The following is an 18222-nucleotide window of genomic DNA, read 5'->3' as shown; positions in this document are numbered from 1 at the left end:
ATATGCCCTTCGAACTTGATCCCCAATATTAACATTATATGCACAAATTGGAGTCTAAGTTCAGGATCTGCCGGTAGTTGTGAGAAATCAAATTCTTCGGTCCTAACGTCTCCAATGCTTTGTACTTCTGGTTCATGATCTTTTCTTTTAAAAAATATACGCATTATAAATATTGATTTCCTGATAATAAAAAAAAATGTTTAGCTTTATATATATATTTATAAAACAACTCGCGTTGATTTCTTTTTTAAAGTCGTTATATTTTTTTATGTATTGTTTTTCTAGTTTAATACTTCACAAAATGTGCCAAGACGATTGGAAAATGCAAGGTTGAAACAATTACAGAGCTATCAACATATAAATCATAATCAATATCTATCACCACAATATTAGATAACCAATAGTTAACATAAAAGTATTAGAGACGCAAATTAGAAACGTATGGAACACACAGGGGAAAAACATCGAACAAATAATAAGATAACAAGCACCACTTTTGAAATTATAAAGAAAATAAAATAAAAAATTCTGAATTTATACCTAACTCGAGGTAGTTAAAGCTAATCAATTGAAGCTCTCTTCTCATAAATATTTTTCGTAGAGGACGAAGCCAATCATTTGAAGCTGTCTTCTTATTCTCTTTTGTTTTAAGCCACAACAAAACTCTAATAAGTTTCACCCCCTGTTTGTACAGCGGTTTTTTTAAAAAAAAATTGACCTACCTATATTTATAAATACTACTAATTTTTTTGGCCCAGTCTTCGCCCTCACAAGTAGAGGCTTTAACTGCTCTGAAACTTAACCATTTCAATTAACAGCTTGAAATTCTGTGAATTAGCACAGCATTTGTATATGTTTTATATATACCCAAGCTAGTCGAGAAATGTGGGAGTGCTTTATTACAGCCTGATTTGCTTTAAATTAGTCAACTATGATGTTTATTGGAACACTTGATTACATTTTTTTTTAGGAAATATTGGATTGTGGTTAGATGATTTCCTTGCCTTTTCATAATGGTAAAAAAGAGAGAGAAAAGCACCAATAATAAATTCATGAGAGGAAATGGTACCTTAGTTATAGATTAATATCAGAGATTTACATGAATGTTGTAACGTCCCGAAAATTTGAAGGTTCACATGAACCACATGCATGCAAGCTATGAAATTTCTTATGTATTTTAATTAATTTATTTTAATTGCATTTAGTAAATTTGGTAGGCATGCTTATATGTTGAACATATGGTTTTCAACTAGAATGCATAAAACTGTGTTTTAAAAGTTATTCGAGATGCGATCGAGGAACGGAGACTGGGGAGCCGTATTAGGGAAAATATTTTATTAAATAATTATTTTTAATTGTTTAATGTGTGGCGTATTTTAATTGGAATTTTCAAATATGAGGTATTTTGAGGTGATTTTATACGCCAAGTCGTATTTTTAAACAGTATTCGATCTTCGACCAAAATATGAACTTTTCAATAACTCGGCTATTTTCACAAGCTTTCCTAAAATAAATATTTTAAATATTTATTAAAGAGCTTAATATACCTTGATTAATGGGCCTAGGCTTGCACTTCCGTTTTAATTAAATAAAAAGCCATAAAATCCTAAAACTAAACATTAAAACTCACGCACACAATACCTAGGAAAGCTAGGAATCTCTCATCAGCACACACAACACTCATCACACGTAAATTTGGGAGGAAATTCAAGCAAGATTGAAGGAAATTCAGCATAAGGTCTCCTCCACGTCGAAGTCCTCGCATTCGCAAGTTGATTTTCGTGCGTAATATACGCAAAGGCACGCCTTATCTCTTTTTTCTCATCTTTCACACCATATTATGTGTTTGATACATGATTGCATAAAAAAATGACACTTTATATATTTTCATTTTTATGGTTATACATGCACAAAACTAGTGTTTTCATCTTTTAAAACTCCTCCTATTGATGTACAAAGGGGCTGTTATGGTAGGGAAACTTTAAGGGATGTTTTTTCACATGTTTAAGGGTACATAGAGGCATGTTAAAGGGGCTGGACAGTAGGGTAACAAGGCTGAACGAAAATATGAAATTCTAGAGTCCTAGGGTTTTGGCTTGAGGTTCCTTGAATGGGGTGGCTCGGTCAGGGTTAAGGACTGGGTCCAGGGGTCCTAAGGGGTCGCATGGTGGTCCTAGTTGGCTGGAAGGGAGGCTGGTGCAAGGAGGAGTGGCTGTAGGGGTTCAAGGGTGGTCGCGCGCATGTAGGGGACGACTTGGTGGCTGTGGCATGCTAGCGGCTGTAGGCTCGGTCTAATAGGGTCCATTAGGGTCTATAGAGGTTCAGTCATGGTCCTAGGAGGGGCTCATAGGGGCTGGTCAAGTTGCTTGAAGGCTAGCATCGAAAATTTGCATGATATGGACTAGGGTTTTAGAAAATAGGAACAACAAAAATTTCAGTAGGTAGCTAGGCGGGTTCGAGGGTTCAAATGGGCTTAGTTTGGGTTGAAAAAGGTTTATTTGTGTGTTATTAAGCTTTGTTCCAAGTTTGGTAAGTTTTGTTTAAGTTTCGAGCTCATACGAATCGTCGTTTAGAGGTCTAAGAACAAACATGGAAAGTTAGGATTTCAGGGGCAAAACGGTCATTTTACACCTGAAAAAATATTAGGCGTCCTGGCAGTGCCGTGAATGCTTTAAATAATATTAAAATGATTATTTTAAATGTTTATGAAAATTTATGATGAAACGTTAACGCTAAAAGACGTGTTGCATGCTTGGTTTAAAAGAAAAATGGTTATATATATATATATATATATATATATCTATATATATATATGTATATATATATCTATATGTATATATTTGTATATATATATCTATATGTATATGTATATATGCATGAATTTTTATAAGCGAATAAAATATGAAACGTTGGAGGAAGTGAAGTGATTGTGACTAATACGATGATATAATTGGAAATGAGATAAAAGACCCCAGAGGGAGCCTGACGATCATATTTCCATCAACATGATACGATGATATGTAAGATCAAAGCTCGGTTGACGGGTGAGAGTGTCACTGATATGCCCATCGCCCAGTATTGTGGTTACTAGATGGATCTATCAACCTTCAGCTGATACGAAAGTTACAATTAACGATCTGAATTCAATAAGTGAAAAAGTATATGTATATAATGAAAAGAAAAATGTATATGATAAAAGGAAAAAATGTTTAAGTTTATGCATGTTCATGAAAAGCTATTTTAAGTAAAAGTATTTTCATTGTTGCATGTGGATGTATATGTATTTACTTGTTATCATGATTAAGGTTTGCTGAGTCAATAGACTCACTAGGTGTGATCGATGTAGGTGAGCATGAGATCGATGTTAATGGAGTTCTTGATGGTTAATCTAGCTGGAGTGAAGGTGCACACAACCCAAGGACCGTCGCTAGTTTTTCGCACTTATGTTTATGACTCATGCTTATGATTTAAGTTATTTTTAAGATTTTATTGTTTATGATGCTTTTGAGGAGTTTTTTAGAGGATATTAGAGTTAAGTTTATTTTTGAAACAATGTTGGTTTAGGTTAGTGAACGTTTTACGATTTATGTTTTGATTTACTTTCTTTTGGATTTTCAAATAATAGTTGGTTAGTTTATTTTTAAATGATGTAAAAGTATTTTAAAATATATTTATATATAGGATATAACGTATACATGGCCCTATGTAATAAGTGCCTTACATCAGCGATATGTCGAAACGACTACACATAGAAATAAAGACCGAGTTGTCGAACTAAAACCAAAATTTGACTATCTAAATGACAAAACGTCGACGTGGTGATAGATGTCCAGTAATTCATTCATGAACTAGTTAAACCATTGACCGAAACAAATAATCTGCAGTACTATAAGAGTAGATCTCTTGTGAGACGGTATCATGAATCTTTATCTGTGAGACAGGTCAGCCCTACGGATGTTCACAATAAAAAGTAATACTCTTAGCATAAAAAGTAATACATTTTCATGGATGTATGAAAATACGATCCGTGAGACCATCTCACATAACTTTTTGTCATAATACTTATAAAATAACATTTTCATCTAGACATGCATAATACGCGTGCAACACTCTTCATCACAGTCATTAAATTTAAATAACAAATAAAACTTTTCTGAAATTCTATTAACTCAATTTTCAATGGAAGACATCGAGGACCACAATTTTTATCTTGGACCCGATCCACTCTTTTTTCTAAATCATTGTTTCAATAAAAGGAGACAATAATATTTATGATTTATTATTGGTCAATTTAGAATTTTAATACATTAACTTTCACTTTTTTCCTCGATTTTAGTAACTTTCGGCGGAATACTAATGTGACGTCGAGAAATGCTTATGTAACACCAGGAAAATAGGACTTGTCTGATGTCACGTCGGCACTCTGATAAAAATATATCAAAATTGAAAAAAAATTGTAAGTTAGTGGATTAAAATTGTGAATTGATCGATAACATAATAAAAATGAAAATTGTGCGGACCAAAAACTCGATAAAAGCTAGCGATGGATGTAATAAAATTCATCCACCACCAAAACTTTTTTATTTCTTTAGTTAGTTCAAATTCAAGACTCATGTGAACTCTTTTTATCATCCCTATACTTCATTTCATTGGTTTCTGTTGTTTTCTCGTGATGGTTAGTTTTATGTGCTTTGGTGTTCGAATTTGGACAACCACAAAAAGAAGATCAAAGGAATAGATAGATTTGATTAATTAGTTATGTTACGTCCGGAGACGACTTTAATAAATATGCCACAATTAGTTTGCAATAGATATGAGTAGAACGCGGGAGTAGGTCTCTTGTGAGACGATATCACGAATCTTTAACTGTGATACGGGTCAACCCTGTCGATATTCACAATAAAAAGTAATACTCTTAGCATAAAAAATAATATTTTTCATGAATGACCCAAATAAGATATATGTCTCACAAAATACGACCCGTGAGATCGTCTCCCACAAGTTTTTGTCAAAACGCAGAAACATGAAATATATATATATATATATATGTGGAAAATTTATAAAATAAGGAAGTGTCGTAAGCGGTCGGTTAGCATTTTAAAAAAGACAGATATATAAAATAAGGAGAAAAAAGTTTTTATTTTATTTTATTAAAAGTGAATATTTCATCGACGATGTTGTAGTTATCAATAATAATGGCAACTTCACAGATGATATTACTTTTAATTTCAACCACGCATCACACTAGCGATCACACTCCACAAACACAAAGCTAGTAATACTGTCCACACGGTATTTATATGTATTTAAATATTTCATTTCGAAATATTTATATTCTCTACATAAAAAAAAAATGAATAAATGATATGCATATATTTGAACAATTAAAAATTCATTTTAAATGAATACTCGTTAATTTAAATGTATAGAAAATTATGATCAATTGGCCCCATTGTATTCTCTATTTTAAAAATACCACCCCAAATACACACACACACACACATATATATATATATGTATGTATGTAAAAGAAAACAAACACAGTAGGTCATTTTTTGTTTAAGAAAAATATCATCCCAAAAATATATTAAACAACAATTTTTATAAGATATTAGCTAGGCTGTTTGGTTGGTACTTGGTTGCAGGGGTGATCATGATGAGTTTTATTTTTAAAAATAAAATAGAAGTGTCGTGAATGATCGGTTAGTATTTTAAAAAAATAATTGTGTTTTACATAACATTAATTTTATGATTTTGAGCAGGTTTCCTATGGTTGTGGTCAGTTTGTGTATTTTTTAAATGAAAAGTATTAGAACTTATATTAAAATTGATTCAAAAAGAATAACAATATAACGTCTTTCAAGTATAAAATATAACTCAAATTATAAAAAAATAAAACTAGATAAAACAATAATCAAGAATCAAAATTAAGTTAATAAAAAACACAACACACTCAAAACAAAAATGACATATACACTACTTTCAAACTTCAAACTAAATATTTGTAATAAAATATCACTATTTTTAATCGTGGTTTTTATAAAATATTAGGAAAAAAATAATGGGGTGCAATTCGATTCGGACGATTAATAAAAAAAATTGATTACACCCACTTGGTTGCCAACCAAATATCTAACAAGGATACTCTATAAATATAAGTTACATGCAGGGATAGTGCATTTCTTAGCTCTATATATCATTCATCATTTTTCCACACCAAGACAATGGCCCCTAACATGGAGATCACATACACCAAAAAGCCCTCAAAACCCTCCATTGAAACCCTAACCCGAACGGTGTCGGATATGTCTTTCGAACTTACGAACCAAGAAACCCTAAACCCGCTGGCATACAAAAGCATCAAGGACCACTTACCTCCGGCATCCGAGGTGCAGGATGCAAAATGCGAATGCTGTGGCATGTCTGAGGAGTGCACGCCCAAGTATGTGAAAAGGGTGCGCGAAAAGTTTTTCGGGCGTATGGTTTGTGGGATATGCTCAGAGGCTGTGAATGAAGAGATGGAAAAGAATGGCGGGAAGAAAGAGGAGGCATTAAACGCACATTTCACCACTTGTGCGAGTTTCAATCGGCTCGGTAGGGCGTATCCGGTGCTTTGTCAGGCAGAGGCCATGAGAGAGATCTTGAGGAAGAGCAGGGCTAAGTCAGTCAGCCCTAGGGATCATAAGAATGGTGCTGCAAAGAACAAAGGTGGGATTGCTAGAAGTTCAAGTTGTATTCCCAACATTACAAAGGAAATGATAACTAAATAATTAAATATAGCCAAGTTATTTTTAGGATAATCATCTACAAGGGTATTGTTTTCTTCTCTTTTCTTAGGTTGAATAATGCATGTGGAGTAACAATATTTACGTTCCTATGAATACATTATCTAATAATCATGATGATATATATAATTACGATGGATCATCATAAGTTATCACAACAGCATTTTTTTTAAAAAAATTTTGCTGGGGAAACGAAATTTTTTTTTTCGAGCCGAATTCGAGTAGTTTATAATTTTTGTTACTCAGAGAGATATGTTTTCAAAAGCAGATCTACTCATATTTGGTTCCAACTTCCGAGGAGGAAAAATCCAACTAAAATGGATACAATAACCTTTGAAATTCAAAGCCCACCAGGCTGTTTCATAGAGTCTGGATAAACTATACGTGTCGAAGAATAATTCCATATACAATAATATTGAAGATTAATGGAAGAAAACTGTTCCAAAAAGATATAGCTGTGCACCATCAAAGCAGCCGGAGCTTCCCGGTAATAGAATCCACAGCTGATTTACTCCCTGCACAGTCGAGTCGTTCAATGACATGAACGAAGTTACACAAGGCATCATGGTTATAGCAGGGAAATTACATCGATAAACTCAATGGTTTAGTCATGACATAACTCTCTCTGGGTTTTGAGTAACGTCTAAGACGGGCGTTTCGTTAACCATTCATGCTTCAACAAGAATGATGAGGGATTTTCTAGTTTCATACAAAATGATGCTCGTGTCTGGAAAATTGCCAAAAACATGAAGCTCGCAATGTTTTCTTCAAGAAACACGCCTTCGTACTTTTTACATGCTTAATTTAAATAGTTTTGTATCATAAACACACCGATATTTATCAGTGACTGGGAGTTGGGAGCAACCATTATATGGGATAGTGTTGCAAAGTTTTAAAAGAAATCCATTGATGGTTCCGAGAAATGCTGGTGTTTTAATTCAGGAAAACTTATCTTGACAATTTCCAAATGGGAAAATGAATGGTAGATATACCTTTGCCATATCTGTGTAAAATATTAAACATATCTTGATTTTTCCATGAAACCACACAAAGCTAAATTTCCGAAAAAAGAACATTTTATAATGATGTATAAATGATTGGATGAGGCAAGCACCTGGTCCAATAGCGAGAACAGTGTTTGACCCAGCTGAAACCTGCATAAATAAGCCAAAGATCCTAATAAGAAAATCAACATATTGATTAACGATTGTAGAATGCGATTGCAGACATTTTGGATGGTGAAATACAGTGGACTGAGAAAGCAACACGATACAAGATATGTTCATTGATTCTAACAACGATGATAAGAAAATGATGAGAACAATATATTACTTGGGTACGTCCTGCATCAGCAACAATGAAAGTTGGAAGGCAAATGCTCTGAGCCGCATCCCTCAGCTTATTCCTGATTACAATAAATTACAATATAGTAAAATTGAGCAAGTAAAAGGAGAGACTCGGCTTTGCTAAGGGAACAAAAATTTGATGATCACATATTTAAAAATTTGCGACTTGCTTACATTTCTTGCTGATTCTTGCATGTAACGACAATTTTGGCCTGCCCACAAAGCTCCCACTGCCTTAAAAGAGACCGATGGCTGCATCAGGCAGTGTTTACACTTAGAGCATGAGAAAACAATACAAAGAAAATGAGAAATGAGCTCATAGTATCAAATAAACAAGGTCATATCTAAAAAAAATAGTTTACTCATAACAGAAGCACCTATCCAAGGAAAAATAGTTTCCTGGTTATTTGTAAGGCAGTCAAATCCCAAATTTGTTATCAACTTTCACAGTACCAGATTAACACACTAGTGTAAGACAAGAGCAATTATGCCATGTGGCACACTGCATATCTTTAATGTATGTTCTTCGTTCAGAGTTCTGCCACGATGTTACATATAAATGGACATAACTCGTATACTCAAATGAAAAGGATGTCAATTTTTTTGTATTTTCCGTGGAAGTGTAAGTTTCCAGCCCTTATACATCAAGCCATTCCTACCATCACCACCTGGTCGAAGTGATGAGACCCCAGGCAGCAGGGGGAATTCCTCTGGGGGCAATCATCCACTTTCACATGAAAATTTTGAATTTTTATTTTTAACCTTTCTTACTACACAAACTTCTCTCCTAAAAGTAAAAAAATTACAAAACAATTTCGTTGGAACTGGCAAATTATACCTCTTTGCCAGCATACTATTCCATAGTATAGCAAATTAAAAGTGGACAACATGCAGTATTTTCAGCTATCTAACAGAAGGTACAACACGGTAATCATATACAATATAAAATAAAAACAAAAGAAAAAGAACCTTTCCATAAGTTCTGAATACATCCCGGTTGCCGCATCTGCATAGCAAAGCAATCACAGGGATAAATAAATACAAAAGTCAAAGGTTGAAAATATTCGATCTTGAAAACCATTTGACATCAAATCGGCTTACGAGCACATTGAGAAGCGATCTTTCCAGCTCCCATTTTCAGGTCTTGCCTAACCACTAAAACCTGTCAATAAATTTTGTTGAACTCGCCGATTGGACGCACTTCGAATCAACAAGCAGATTTTCGTGAATATTCAAACAACCCAAACTATGCCTTACTAATACACAAATATAACATTTTCAGTTTCTCTTACCAAAAACCAAATCTTGCCAGTTTGAATCAGACAACAAAGCATAGACGAAGGAAACAAACTAATTACATTGCAAGGCCGCATAATTCATCATTTGCTGGCCAAATGCACCATGACGAATCTGAACATTCACTCAAATAAAAATCCAATCTTTAAATGGCTTTCTGTGATTTGTTTGATTACACTGGATGTCTTGATTCACGAACAAAAGCAGCAATAACACAGCAAGTCGAGGCAAGGAAGATCATTTCTCCGCAAGACGAAATTGCCCGTATAAAGTGCTATACGTTGCAGACAATCGTCCCCAAGATACAACGACTTCAAGTCAAAACTTTGCAGCACTACAAAGTCTTGATAGCAGCGAACAATATATATGCAATAGCTTTCAAATGCCAAACGAAATTATGCAGCAAGATGGTATGATAATTAGCAGAAAATTGCAAGAACAAGTGTAGTGATTTTTCAAGCAATTTTCGAAAATGATGGGAGGGATTATTTATAGATGATCATTGGATGTGTAGAAGAGACATGTCTTTCCAGATCAGATGCATTGAAGAGCCACAATTCTAGTCAAGGGATACATTGGTTGGTGCAAAATCAGGCAAGGGACGCGCATGTTTTTCTGAAACAGCGCAGCGCGCGCGGCCGCAAAGTACTGTTTTTGCGCGCTGCGCGCACAATAAGGCGCGCGCGCCCGCGCGAGAAGCTACGCGGTCGCGCGCCTTGTTCTACGTTGGCGCACAGCGCGCATCCGCGCGGGATGTGGCGCACCCGCGCGCATACCTCTGTCCAAGTGCATCACTGAAAAATTTATTCTCCAAATAAATTTGATCCAAAAAGATTAATACTTGTCGAAGACCGCACCGAACCGAACCGGGCCGAGCCGAGCCGAGCGCGCGCACGTGTGTGTGTTTCACCAAGACACAGACTAGTAGCGTCTTCCCCCGTCTAAAAACTTCTGGTACCCCTTGGGGCCCAAACCCTTGTCTCAACTTGGAGCTTATTAGGGAAACTTCATTTAGTTCTTTTCTCAATGTGGGACAAGCCACATTGAGACATCTCACTCCCCTTTACAACTCCTCACTCTTCCTCTTCTTTTCTCTTCATTTATCCAACAATCCCCCACATAAATGAAATAAATGCATGTATGCAAATTTACTTGAAAGCTCTTGTGAATTATTATTGCATCGGGATAGATAGTTTTTGACTTTGAGCCTTCCTTAGTAACATACTATAGGATTCACTAGTTAAGTAGTGACATGATGTCTTGAACTAGTCAACCGTTTATGTAAACCAAGTCAATAGTATTTACACAATAATAATTCTAACATATTCTTGTTCTCATGTTGTGTCCGTTTCGGCCCTGGGCCATATCTTAGATTCATAAGTGTTTTTCATTGAAGCGGCCATTACTTCTCACTTATATAGGTGATCTCCTAACTAGAGTATCCTGCCATACTCTACCTTTTAGGATTTAGGAATCATTAAAAGAAAACTTAACCTCACCACATGTTGCAGGTCTTTTCTACTTGGATTTTGTAGGAATGAGCCTTTATTTATTCCAAGTACTCAAACTAATATTTATAACTTAGTTGTCCCATTGAACTAAGGTCATGGGATCTCCATTTCACAAGGTTGGATTACCTCTATAAATATTTTATTTTGTGGGTTTTAAGCCCATTCCTCTCAACAGTTTGTACATTTGATCTCTATTTATACCTTTAGTAAACGGATCCGCTAGGTTTTCCTTTGATTTTATATATTCAACAGAAATAACCCCATTCGAGATCAATTGTCTTATGGTATTATGTCTCCGTCTAATGTGTCGAGAATTACCATTGTACATACTGCTCTGTGCTCTTCCTATTGCTGATTGACTATCACAATGAATAACAATAGAAGACGCTGATTTATTCGAACAAGGAATATCTTCTAGGAAGTTTCTTAGCCATTCGGCTTCTTCCCCAGCTTTGTCTAAGGCAATGAACTCGGATTCCATGATGGATCGAACTATACATGTTTGCTTAGAAGATTTCCATAACACCGCTCCTCCACTTATTGTGAATACATATCCGCTAGTGGATTTGGAGTCTTTTGTGTCAGATATCCAATTGGCATCACAATAACCTTCTAAGACTGCAGGATATTTTGTATATATCAAACCATAGTTTAATGTATATTTTAAATATCCAAGCACTCTTGTTAAGGCTTTCCAATGTTCCTTACTTGGATTACTTGTGAACCTACTTAACTTGTTCCCTGAATATGCAAGATCCGGACGAGTACAGTTAGTCAAATACATTAGACTACCTATTATCCTTGCATATTCCAGTTGTGAGATGGATTCTCCTCTATTCTTTGCTAAATGAACACCTAAATCTATAGGAGTTCTAGCAGGACGATTGTTTAAGGTACTAAATCTTTCAAGCACCTTTTCAACATAGTGAGTTTGTGATAAAATAATTCCTTCAGGTATTCTAGAGATTTTAATCCCTAATATAATATCACATAACCCCAAGTCTTTCATATCAAAAGACCTTTTCAACATATTCTTGGTATTTATAATCAACTCATGATTACTTCCCATAATCAACATGTCGTCTACATAAAGGCAGACAATTACATAAGCATTTGTATTACCTTTAATATAAACGCATTTATCACATTCGTTGATTTTGAAACCATTTGACTTCATTGTGGTGTCAAATTTTTCATGCCATTGCTTAGGTGCTTGTTTGAGTCCGTATAGTGACTTGACAAGTTTACACACCTTCTTTTCTTGTCAGGGTACAACAAACCCCTAGGGTTGTTCCATGTATATTTCTTCTTCCAATTCTCCATTCAAGAAGGTTGTCTTTACATCCATTTGGTGAATCTCAAGATTATGCAAAGCTATGAGAACACGAATGGATGTAATCCTACTAACTGGAGAGTATGTGTCAAAAAAGTCATATCCTTCGTTTTGTTTGGATCTTTTAGCTACCAATCGTGCTTTGTATTTATCTATAGATTCATCTTCTTTGTATTTCCTTTTAAGGATCCATTTGCATCCTAAAGGTTTACATCCCGGAGGGAGATCATTCAACTCCCAAGTATGATTATGCATGATGGAATCTATTTCATCATTTATAGCTTCTTTCCAGAAAGGAGCTTCGGATTGGATAGAGCTTCTTGAATAGTTCTTGGTTCATCATCTAACATGTAAGTCATAAAGTCAGGACCAAAGGACTTTTCAACTCTAGCTCTCTTACCACGTCTTGGTTCTTCATTGATTTCTTTAGAATCAATAATAGATTCATAAGATCGTTTAATGGAACCTTCTAATCTTTCCATACAAGGAAAGTTGTTTTCAAAGAATATTGTATTCCTTGATTCCATAATCGTTCCTTCATTAATATCAGGAATCGTTGACTTATGCGCCAAAAACCTATATGCACTACTATTATATGCATATCCAATAAAAATGTTGTCAACAGTTTTGGGTCCAATTTTAACTTGTTTTGGCTTGGGTATTTCTACTTTAGCCAAACACCCCCACAATTTAAGGTACTTGTAAGATGGTTTGCGACCCTTCCATAATTCATATGGAGTTTCATCTTTCCCTTTGTGTGGTATTTTATTAAAAATGTGGTTTGCAGATAATATTGCTTCCCCTCACAGGTTTTGAGGTAAGCCAGAATTTATTAACAACGCGTTCATCATCTCCTTAAGAGTACGATTTTTACATTCTGCAACTCCGTTTGATTGAGGCGAGTATGGTGCCGTAGTTTGATGAATTATGCCAGAGTTAGTACAAAATTCTTCAAATGGTGCGACATACTCTCCACCTCTATCACTTCGAATCATTTTGATTGTTGTACTCAATTGATTCTCAACCTCATTCTTATAATTTTTGAAAGCTTCTATAGCTTCATCCTTACTTTTCAGTAGATATACGTAACAGTATCTTGTGCAATCATCAATGAATGTTATAAAATACTTTTTCCCACCTCGAGTTTGCACAAATTTTAAATCACATACGTCAGTGTGAATTAATTCAAGTGGTTTAGTATTTCTTGTCACAGAATGGAATGGAGTTTTGACCATCTTTGCTTCAACACAAATCTCACACTTTTCTCGTGGATTTCTTTTAAATGCAGGTAGCACATTTAAGTTTACAAGTCTTTGTAATGTGTTGAAGTTAACATGTCCTAATCTTTCATGCCATAAATTAGAACTTTCAAACAAGTAAACAGAATCATTCACTTTATTCTTCGCCTCATGGCGGTAAACATTCATTTTAAAGAGAACATTATCTTGGTACCCTTTGCCTACAAACACACCATTCTTAGTTAGGACAAACTTGTCCGATTCAAAAACAAGTTTAAAGTCAGTCTTACTTAACAAGGATCCAGAAACTAAGTTCTTTCGAATGTCTGGCACATGCAGCACATTCAACAATGTTATCTCTTTGCCGGAAGTCATCTTCAACACCACTTTGCCAATTCCTACGACCTCAGACGTCGTAGAGTTTCCCATAAACAATTTCCTATCACTTACAGTAGTGTAGGATGAGAACATTTCCTTTTCAGCACATATGTGGCTAGTGGACCCGGTATCTACCCACCATTCCCTTAGATTATCCACCAAGTTGGTTTCAAAAACAACAGCGGATAGATCAAGTTGTGATAGGTCTATTGGTACATTCCTATCTTCGATGACATTGGCTTGCCTTAGTTTCTGATTTTTGTTGTCTTTCCTTGGAAGACGACAGTCCTTGGCCATATGATTTGGTTTGCCACAGTTGTAGCAAGTTCCTTTGAACTTCTTGGCCTGCCCTCGTTTCTTCTCATTTGTAGGGCGCTTTCTCTTGTGACTAGTGCTAGATTCTGTCAAATTTGCCTTGGCCTCGGCCTCCATCGTTCTTTTGTGGGTTCTGGCTTCAGAAGTTCGTCTATCTTCCTCAATGCGAAGCCTCACAATTAGATCTTCAAGTTTCAACTCCTTGCGCTTGTGCTTAAGGTAGTTCTTGAAGTCTTTCCACATGGGTGGCAATTTCTCAATAATAGCCGCCACTTGGAATGGTTCATTGATATTCATCCCCTCTGCCAATAAGGGGGGTGTATTCATTCTATACTTTCAAAGATTTTTAATGACTTTTTTTAAATGATGGACTTTTGTGGAGTTGATAGATTTTTATTGATTTTTATGGAATCTCATAGAATTGTAAAACAAATTTCATAGACTCTTATAGATTTTTTTTCAAGATTTTTGTAAACTTTTTCATAGAATTATGTGAATTTTGTAGTTTATAATTGTGATTTATTTTTTATTAATTTTTTTAAAATAATTATTGGACATAGATAACCTCTTCAATTTTAAATTATTTTTTTTATTTATGAATGTAAATGAATTTTACTTACTTAAAAGTTAAATCAATTTAATTTGTGAAAAACGACAAATGAACTATCCAATTTATTGAAATCAAAATTTCAATTCTTTATGTCAATTCAACATATTAATGAATAATATTTTTATAAGTTCATAATAAAATTTTATTAAAAGAACATTCAAAATAATGAGTAGTCTTTTATAAAAAAAATCTAATCATTACTGACAATTTGATCAACATCGTTCTACATTCCATTGGCTATGATATCCCTTCATGCATTAGCATTTGCTCGTTGTTGTTTTTGAGTATTAAATAACTGATCAAAGTCGTCACCTTCATAAACTTGTGCTGATGAAGACAATTGAGCTTCATTATCTAGTTCAATTTGAAATTCATCAAATTGACACTTCTTTCAAAGAAAATTGTGTAATATAGCACATGCCAATACAAACCCTGTTAGGGGTGGGAAAAAATACCGAATTTTCGGTATACCGAGATTACCATAACAAAAAAATATTGAATTTACCGAATTTTAAGTATACCGAAGATTTCGATACGATACGGTAACAATACCGAATTTTTCGGTACGGTGACGATATCCAATTTGAAAATTTTGGTATATACCGAAATACCGGAAAAATATACAAAAATTTTAAAATATATAATATTTTAAAACAATAAATTATAAATTTTTTTAAAATGTAAGGTTTTTTTGGTTCGATATACCGAAAATTTTGGTATAGTATCGGTATGAATTTAATATATAGATTAACTAAAATTAAAGAAAATAATTAAAAATAAAATGTTATATAATAATTAATAAAAAAATTAAATTTTAATTATGTTTTTAAAAAGTACAAATAAAAGGAAAAATAAATAGATGAGAAAAGAATGAAAGTTTGTATTGAATTTGGGAGATTTCTCAATTAAATGCACATCCAAATCTTCAGGTTGAATCAAAGACTTTTGTTGACATTTTATTGTTGTACCTTAGACTATAATTCTTGTACTTAATAGAATTTCATAGAGTCATTAAAAGTCTATTGAAATTTTGAATACCTATAGACTTTTGTAGAGTTTTTAAAAATCAAGTTTGAATACCACATGACTTTTTAAAATTCTACAAAAGATTACATTGAATACCACTAAACTTTTATGGAGTATATAAAAGTCTAGTTTGAATACCTCTAGACTTTTAAACTCCATAAAAGTCATTAAAAGTCTATAACCAATACACCCCCCTAAGTCATGAATAATAATTTGAATTTCTTGTACCTGGCTTATTACAGATTTGGCGTCCACCATTTTGAAGTCCAAAAATTTGCCCACAACGAACTTCTTGATTCCTGCGTCTTCTGTTTTGTATTTCTTTTCCAAAGAATCCCAAAGTTCCTTGGCAGTGTTGACAGAACAATAGACACTATAAAGTGTGTCATCGAGTCCATTGAGTATGTAGTTTCTGCAGAGGAAGTCACTGTGATTCCAAGCGTCAAGTGCAGATCTTCATTGTGTGTCTGTGTCGTCTGCAGCAATGACAGGGGGTTCCTCCTTGAGGAATCGAGATAGGCTTAGTGTGGTGAGGTAGAAGAGCATTTTTCGTTGCCAATGTTTGAAGTCAGCACCAAAAAACTTGGGTGGCTTTTCGCCATGAGCGGGAGTGGATGATGTAGTCGACATATCCAGAATAACAAAAACGTAATAAAAATTTCGTCTTGCGATTGTGATTCGTTTGATTACACTGGATGTCTTGATTCACGAACAAAAGCAGCAATAACACAGCAAGTCGAGGCTAGGAAGATCCTTTCTCCGCAAGACGAAATTGCCCGTATAAAGTGCTATACGTTGCAGGCAATCGTCCCCAAGATACAATTCAAGTCAAAACTTTGCAGCACTACAAAGTCTTGATAGCAGCGAACAATATATATGCAGTAGCTTTCAAATGCCAAACGAAATTATGCAGCAAGATGGTATGATAATTAGCAGAAAATTGCAAGAACAAGTGTAGTGATTTTTCCAGCAATTTTCGAAAATGATGGGAGGGATTATTTATAGATGATCATTGGATGTGTAGGAGAGACATGTCTTTCCAGATCAGATGCATTGAAGAGCCACAATTCTAGTCAAGGGATACATTGGTTGGTGCAAAATCAGGCAAGGGACGCGCATGTTTTTCTGAAACAGCGGAGCGCGCGCAGCCGCGCTGCGCGCACAGTAAGGCGCGCGGACGTTGGTGCACAGTAGCGCGTGCGCGCCCGCACATCCGCGCGGGATGTGGCGCACCCGCGCGCGTACCTCTGTCCAAGTGCATCACTGAAAAATTTATTCTCCAAATAAATTTGATCCAAAAAGATTAATACTTATCAAAGATCGCACCGTACCGCACCGAACTGGGCCGAGCCGAGCGCGCGCGCGCGTGTGGTTCATCAAGACATAGACTAGTAGCGTCTTCCCCCGTCTAAAAACTTCTGGTACCCCTTAGGACCCTAACTCTTGTCTCAACTTGGAGCTTATTAGGAAAACTTCATTTAGTTCTTTTCTCAATGTGTGACAAGCCACATTGAGACATCCCACTTCCTTTTACAACTCTTCACTCTTCCTCTTCTTTTCTCTTCATTTATCCAGACACTTTCATCTACAGCAGTCTTTACGAAACTTTGAATTGCAAAAAACACTAAGAATGTATTCTTACAACCATAGAACACTGCTTTAATTTCCAGATTTTCACAAAATTTACAAATTCTGAAAATATGGAGCTCTATAACATCACAAACATTCACAACAGTATTACGTAAACTGAAAAATGCAAGATCGAGCAAAAGAAAATTTTCCAGACCATTTTGAGCTCTTCATCACTATTGGAAGATACAAGGCTCGATTGGTGACGTTTCTTGCCGCCAATTTTCTGGGAATTCGAACTTCTCACAGGCTTCGACAAGTTCAAGAAAAACCCGACAATGAACCCGATTACGAGACCCGGAATGAAGTTCTCCGGCTTGAAGCCAACTCCTAACCATTCCTTTTCCTGCTTCTCCTGCTACCGTTTTAATTGTGTCCAAGAAAAACGAAATTTCATTGCAAATCAGAAAATGAAAAAGATCAATTATAATTTTTTTTAAAAATAAATAATAAAGAGCTGATGATTTTTGTCAAGATACCTTCTTTGAGGTTTGAGAAGTGTTTCTGTAAGAACCCAACATCGACCATAAAATTATCTGATAAAAGTGGAACAGATTGTCCCTGCCATGCCATGGTTCAAAAATTCAAGCTTGAGGGAGGACGATTCGCCGTCGTTTAGATGTGGGGTAAATCGGGCCTATTGAGCTCGGCCCAGCTCATGGTATTTAAATATGAGAAGCCCAATTGTAAATATGGTAAGTTGGAACTCATTTCCCTAAACCTCTTTTCATTCTCTCAAAACCCTAGGGAGGGAA

The 18222-nt window shown here is 35.1% G+C and overlaps 2 protein-coding genes across 3 annotated transcripts; one reads left to right on the top strand and one right to left on the bottom strand.

The window, feature by feature from the left end:
• The first annotated feature begins 6224 nt into the window (after nucleotides 1-6224).
• Nucleotides 6225-6770, top strand: LOC142523937 (uncharacterized). The gene has a single exon (XM_075627670.1). The coding sequence runs from the start codon at nucleotides 6225-6227 to the stop codon at nucleotides 6768-6770; it is 546 nt and encodes a 181-aa protein (XP_075483785.1).
• Nucleotides 6771-7088: 318 nt separating this feature from the next.
• LOC142524168 (uncharacterized) lies at nucleotides 7089-18086 on the bottom strand. Of its 2 annotated transcripts, none has more exons than XM_075627981.1 (8): nucleotides 17947-18086; nucleotides 17625-17825; nucleotides 9233-9293; nucleotides 9101-9137; nucleotides 8306-8383; nucleotides 8118-8190; nucleotides 7900-7939; nucleotides 7089-7300 (listed from the first exon to the last, which is right to left on the bottom strand). In XM_075627981.1, exons 1-8 carry the CDS (start codon nucleotides 17986-17988, stop codon nucleotides 7251-7253), a joined length of 582 nt encoding a protein of 193 aa, XP_075484096.1. In that variant the 5' UTR covers nucleotides 17989-18086; the 3' UTR covers nucleotides 7089-7250. The 2 variants fall into 2 exon arrangements, with proteins under 2 accessions (XP_075484096.1, XP_075484097.1); XM_075627982.1 differs by having other exon boundaries at nucleotides 17625-17822.
• Between the last annotated feature and the right edge of the window lie 136 nt (nucleotides 18087-18222).

The sequence above is a fragment of the Primulina tabacum genome, chromosome 14 (assembly GCF_025594145.1).
Source record: "Primulina tabacum isolate GXHZ01 chromosome 14, ASM2559414v2, whole genome shotgun sequence".
Taxonomy (NCBI): Eukaryota; Viridiplantae; Streptophyta; class Magnoliopsida; order Lamiales; family Gesneriaceae; genus Primulina; species Primulina tabacum.
This window is presented reverse-complemented; position numbering and strand designations above follow the sequence as displayed.

What these genes read in the sequence shown, in the direction of transcription:
- LOC142524168 (XM_075627981.1), bottom strand. Translation starts at nt 17,988, where the DNA reads ATGTTGGGTTCTTACAGAAACACTTCTCAAACCTCAAAGAAG. An exon ending in CTTCTCAAACCTCAAAGAAG is followed by an intron (nt 17,826 to 17,946) that starts GTATCTTGACAA and finishes TTAAAACGGTAG; the next exon opens with CAGGAGAAGCAGGAAAAGGA. An exon ending in GATCGCTTCTCAATGTGCTC is followed by an intron (nt 9,138 to 9,232) that starts GTAAGCCGATTT and finishes TTTGCTATGCAG; the next exon opens with ATGCGGCAACCGGGATGTAT.
- LOC142523937 (XM_075627670.1), top strand. Translation starts at nt 6,225, where the DNA reads ATGGCCCCTAACATGGAGATCACATACACCAAAAAGCCCTCAAAACCC.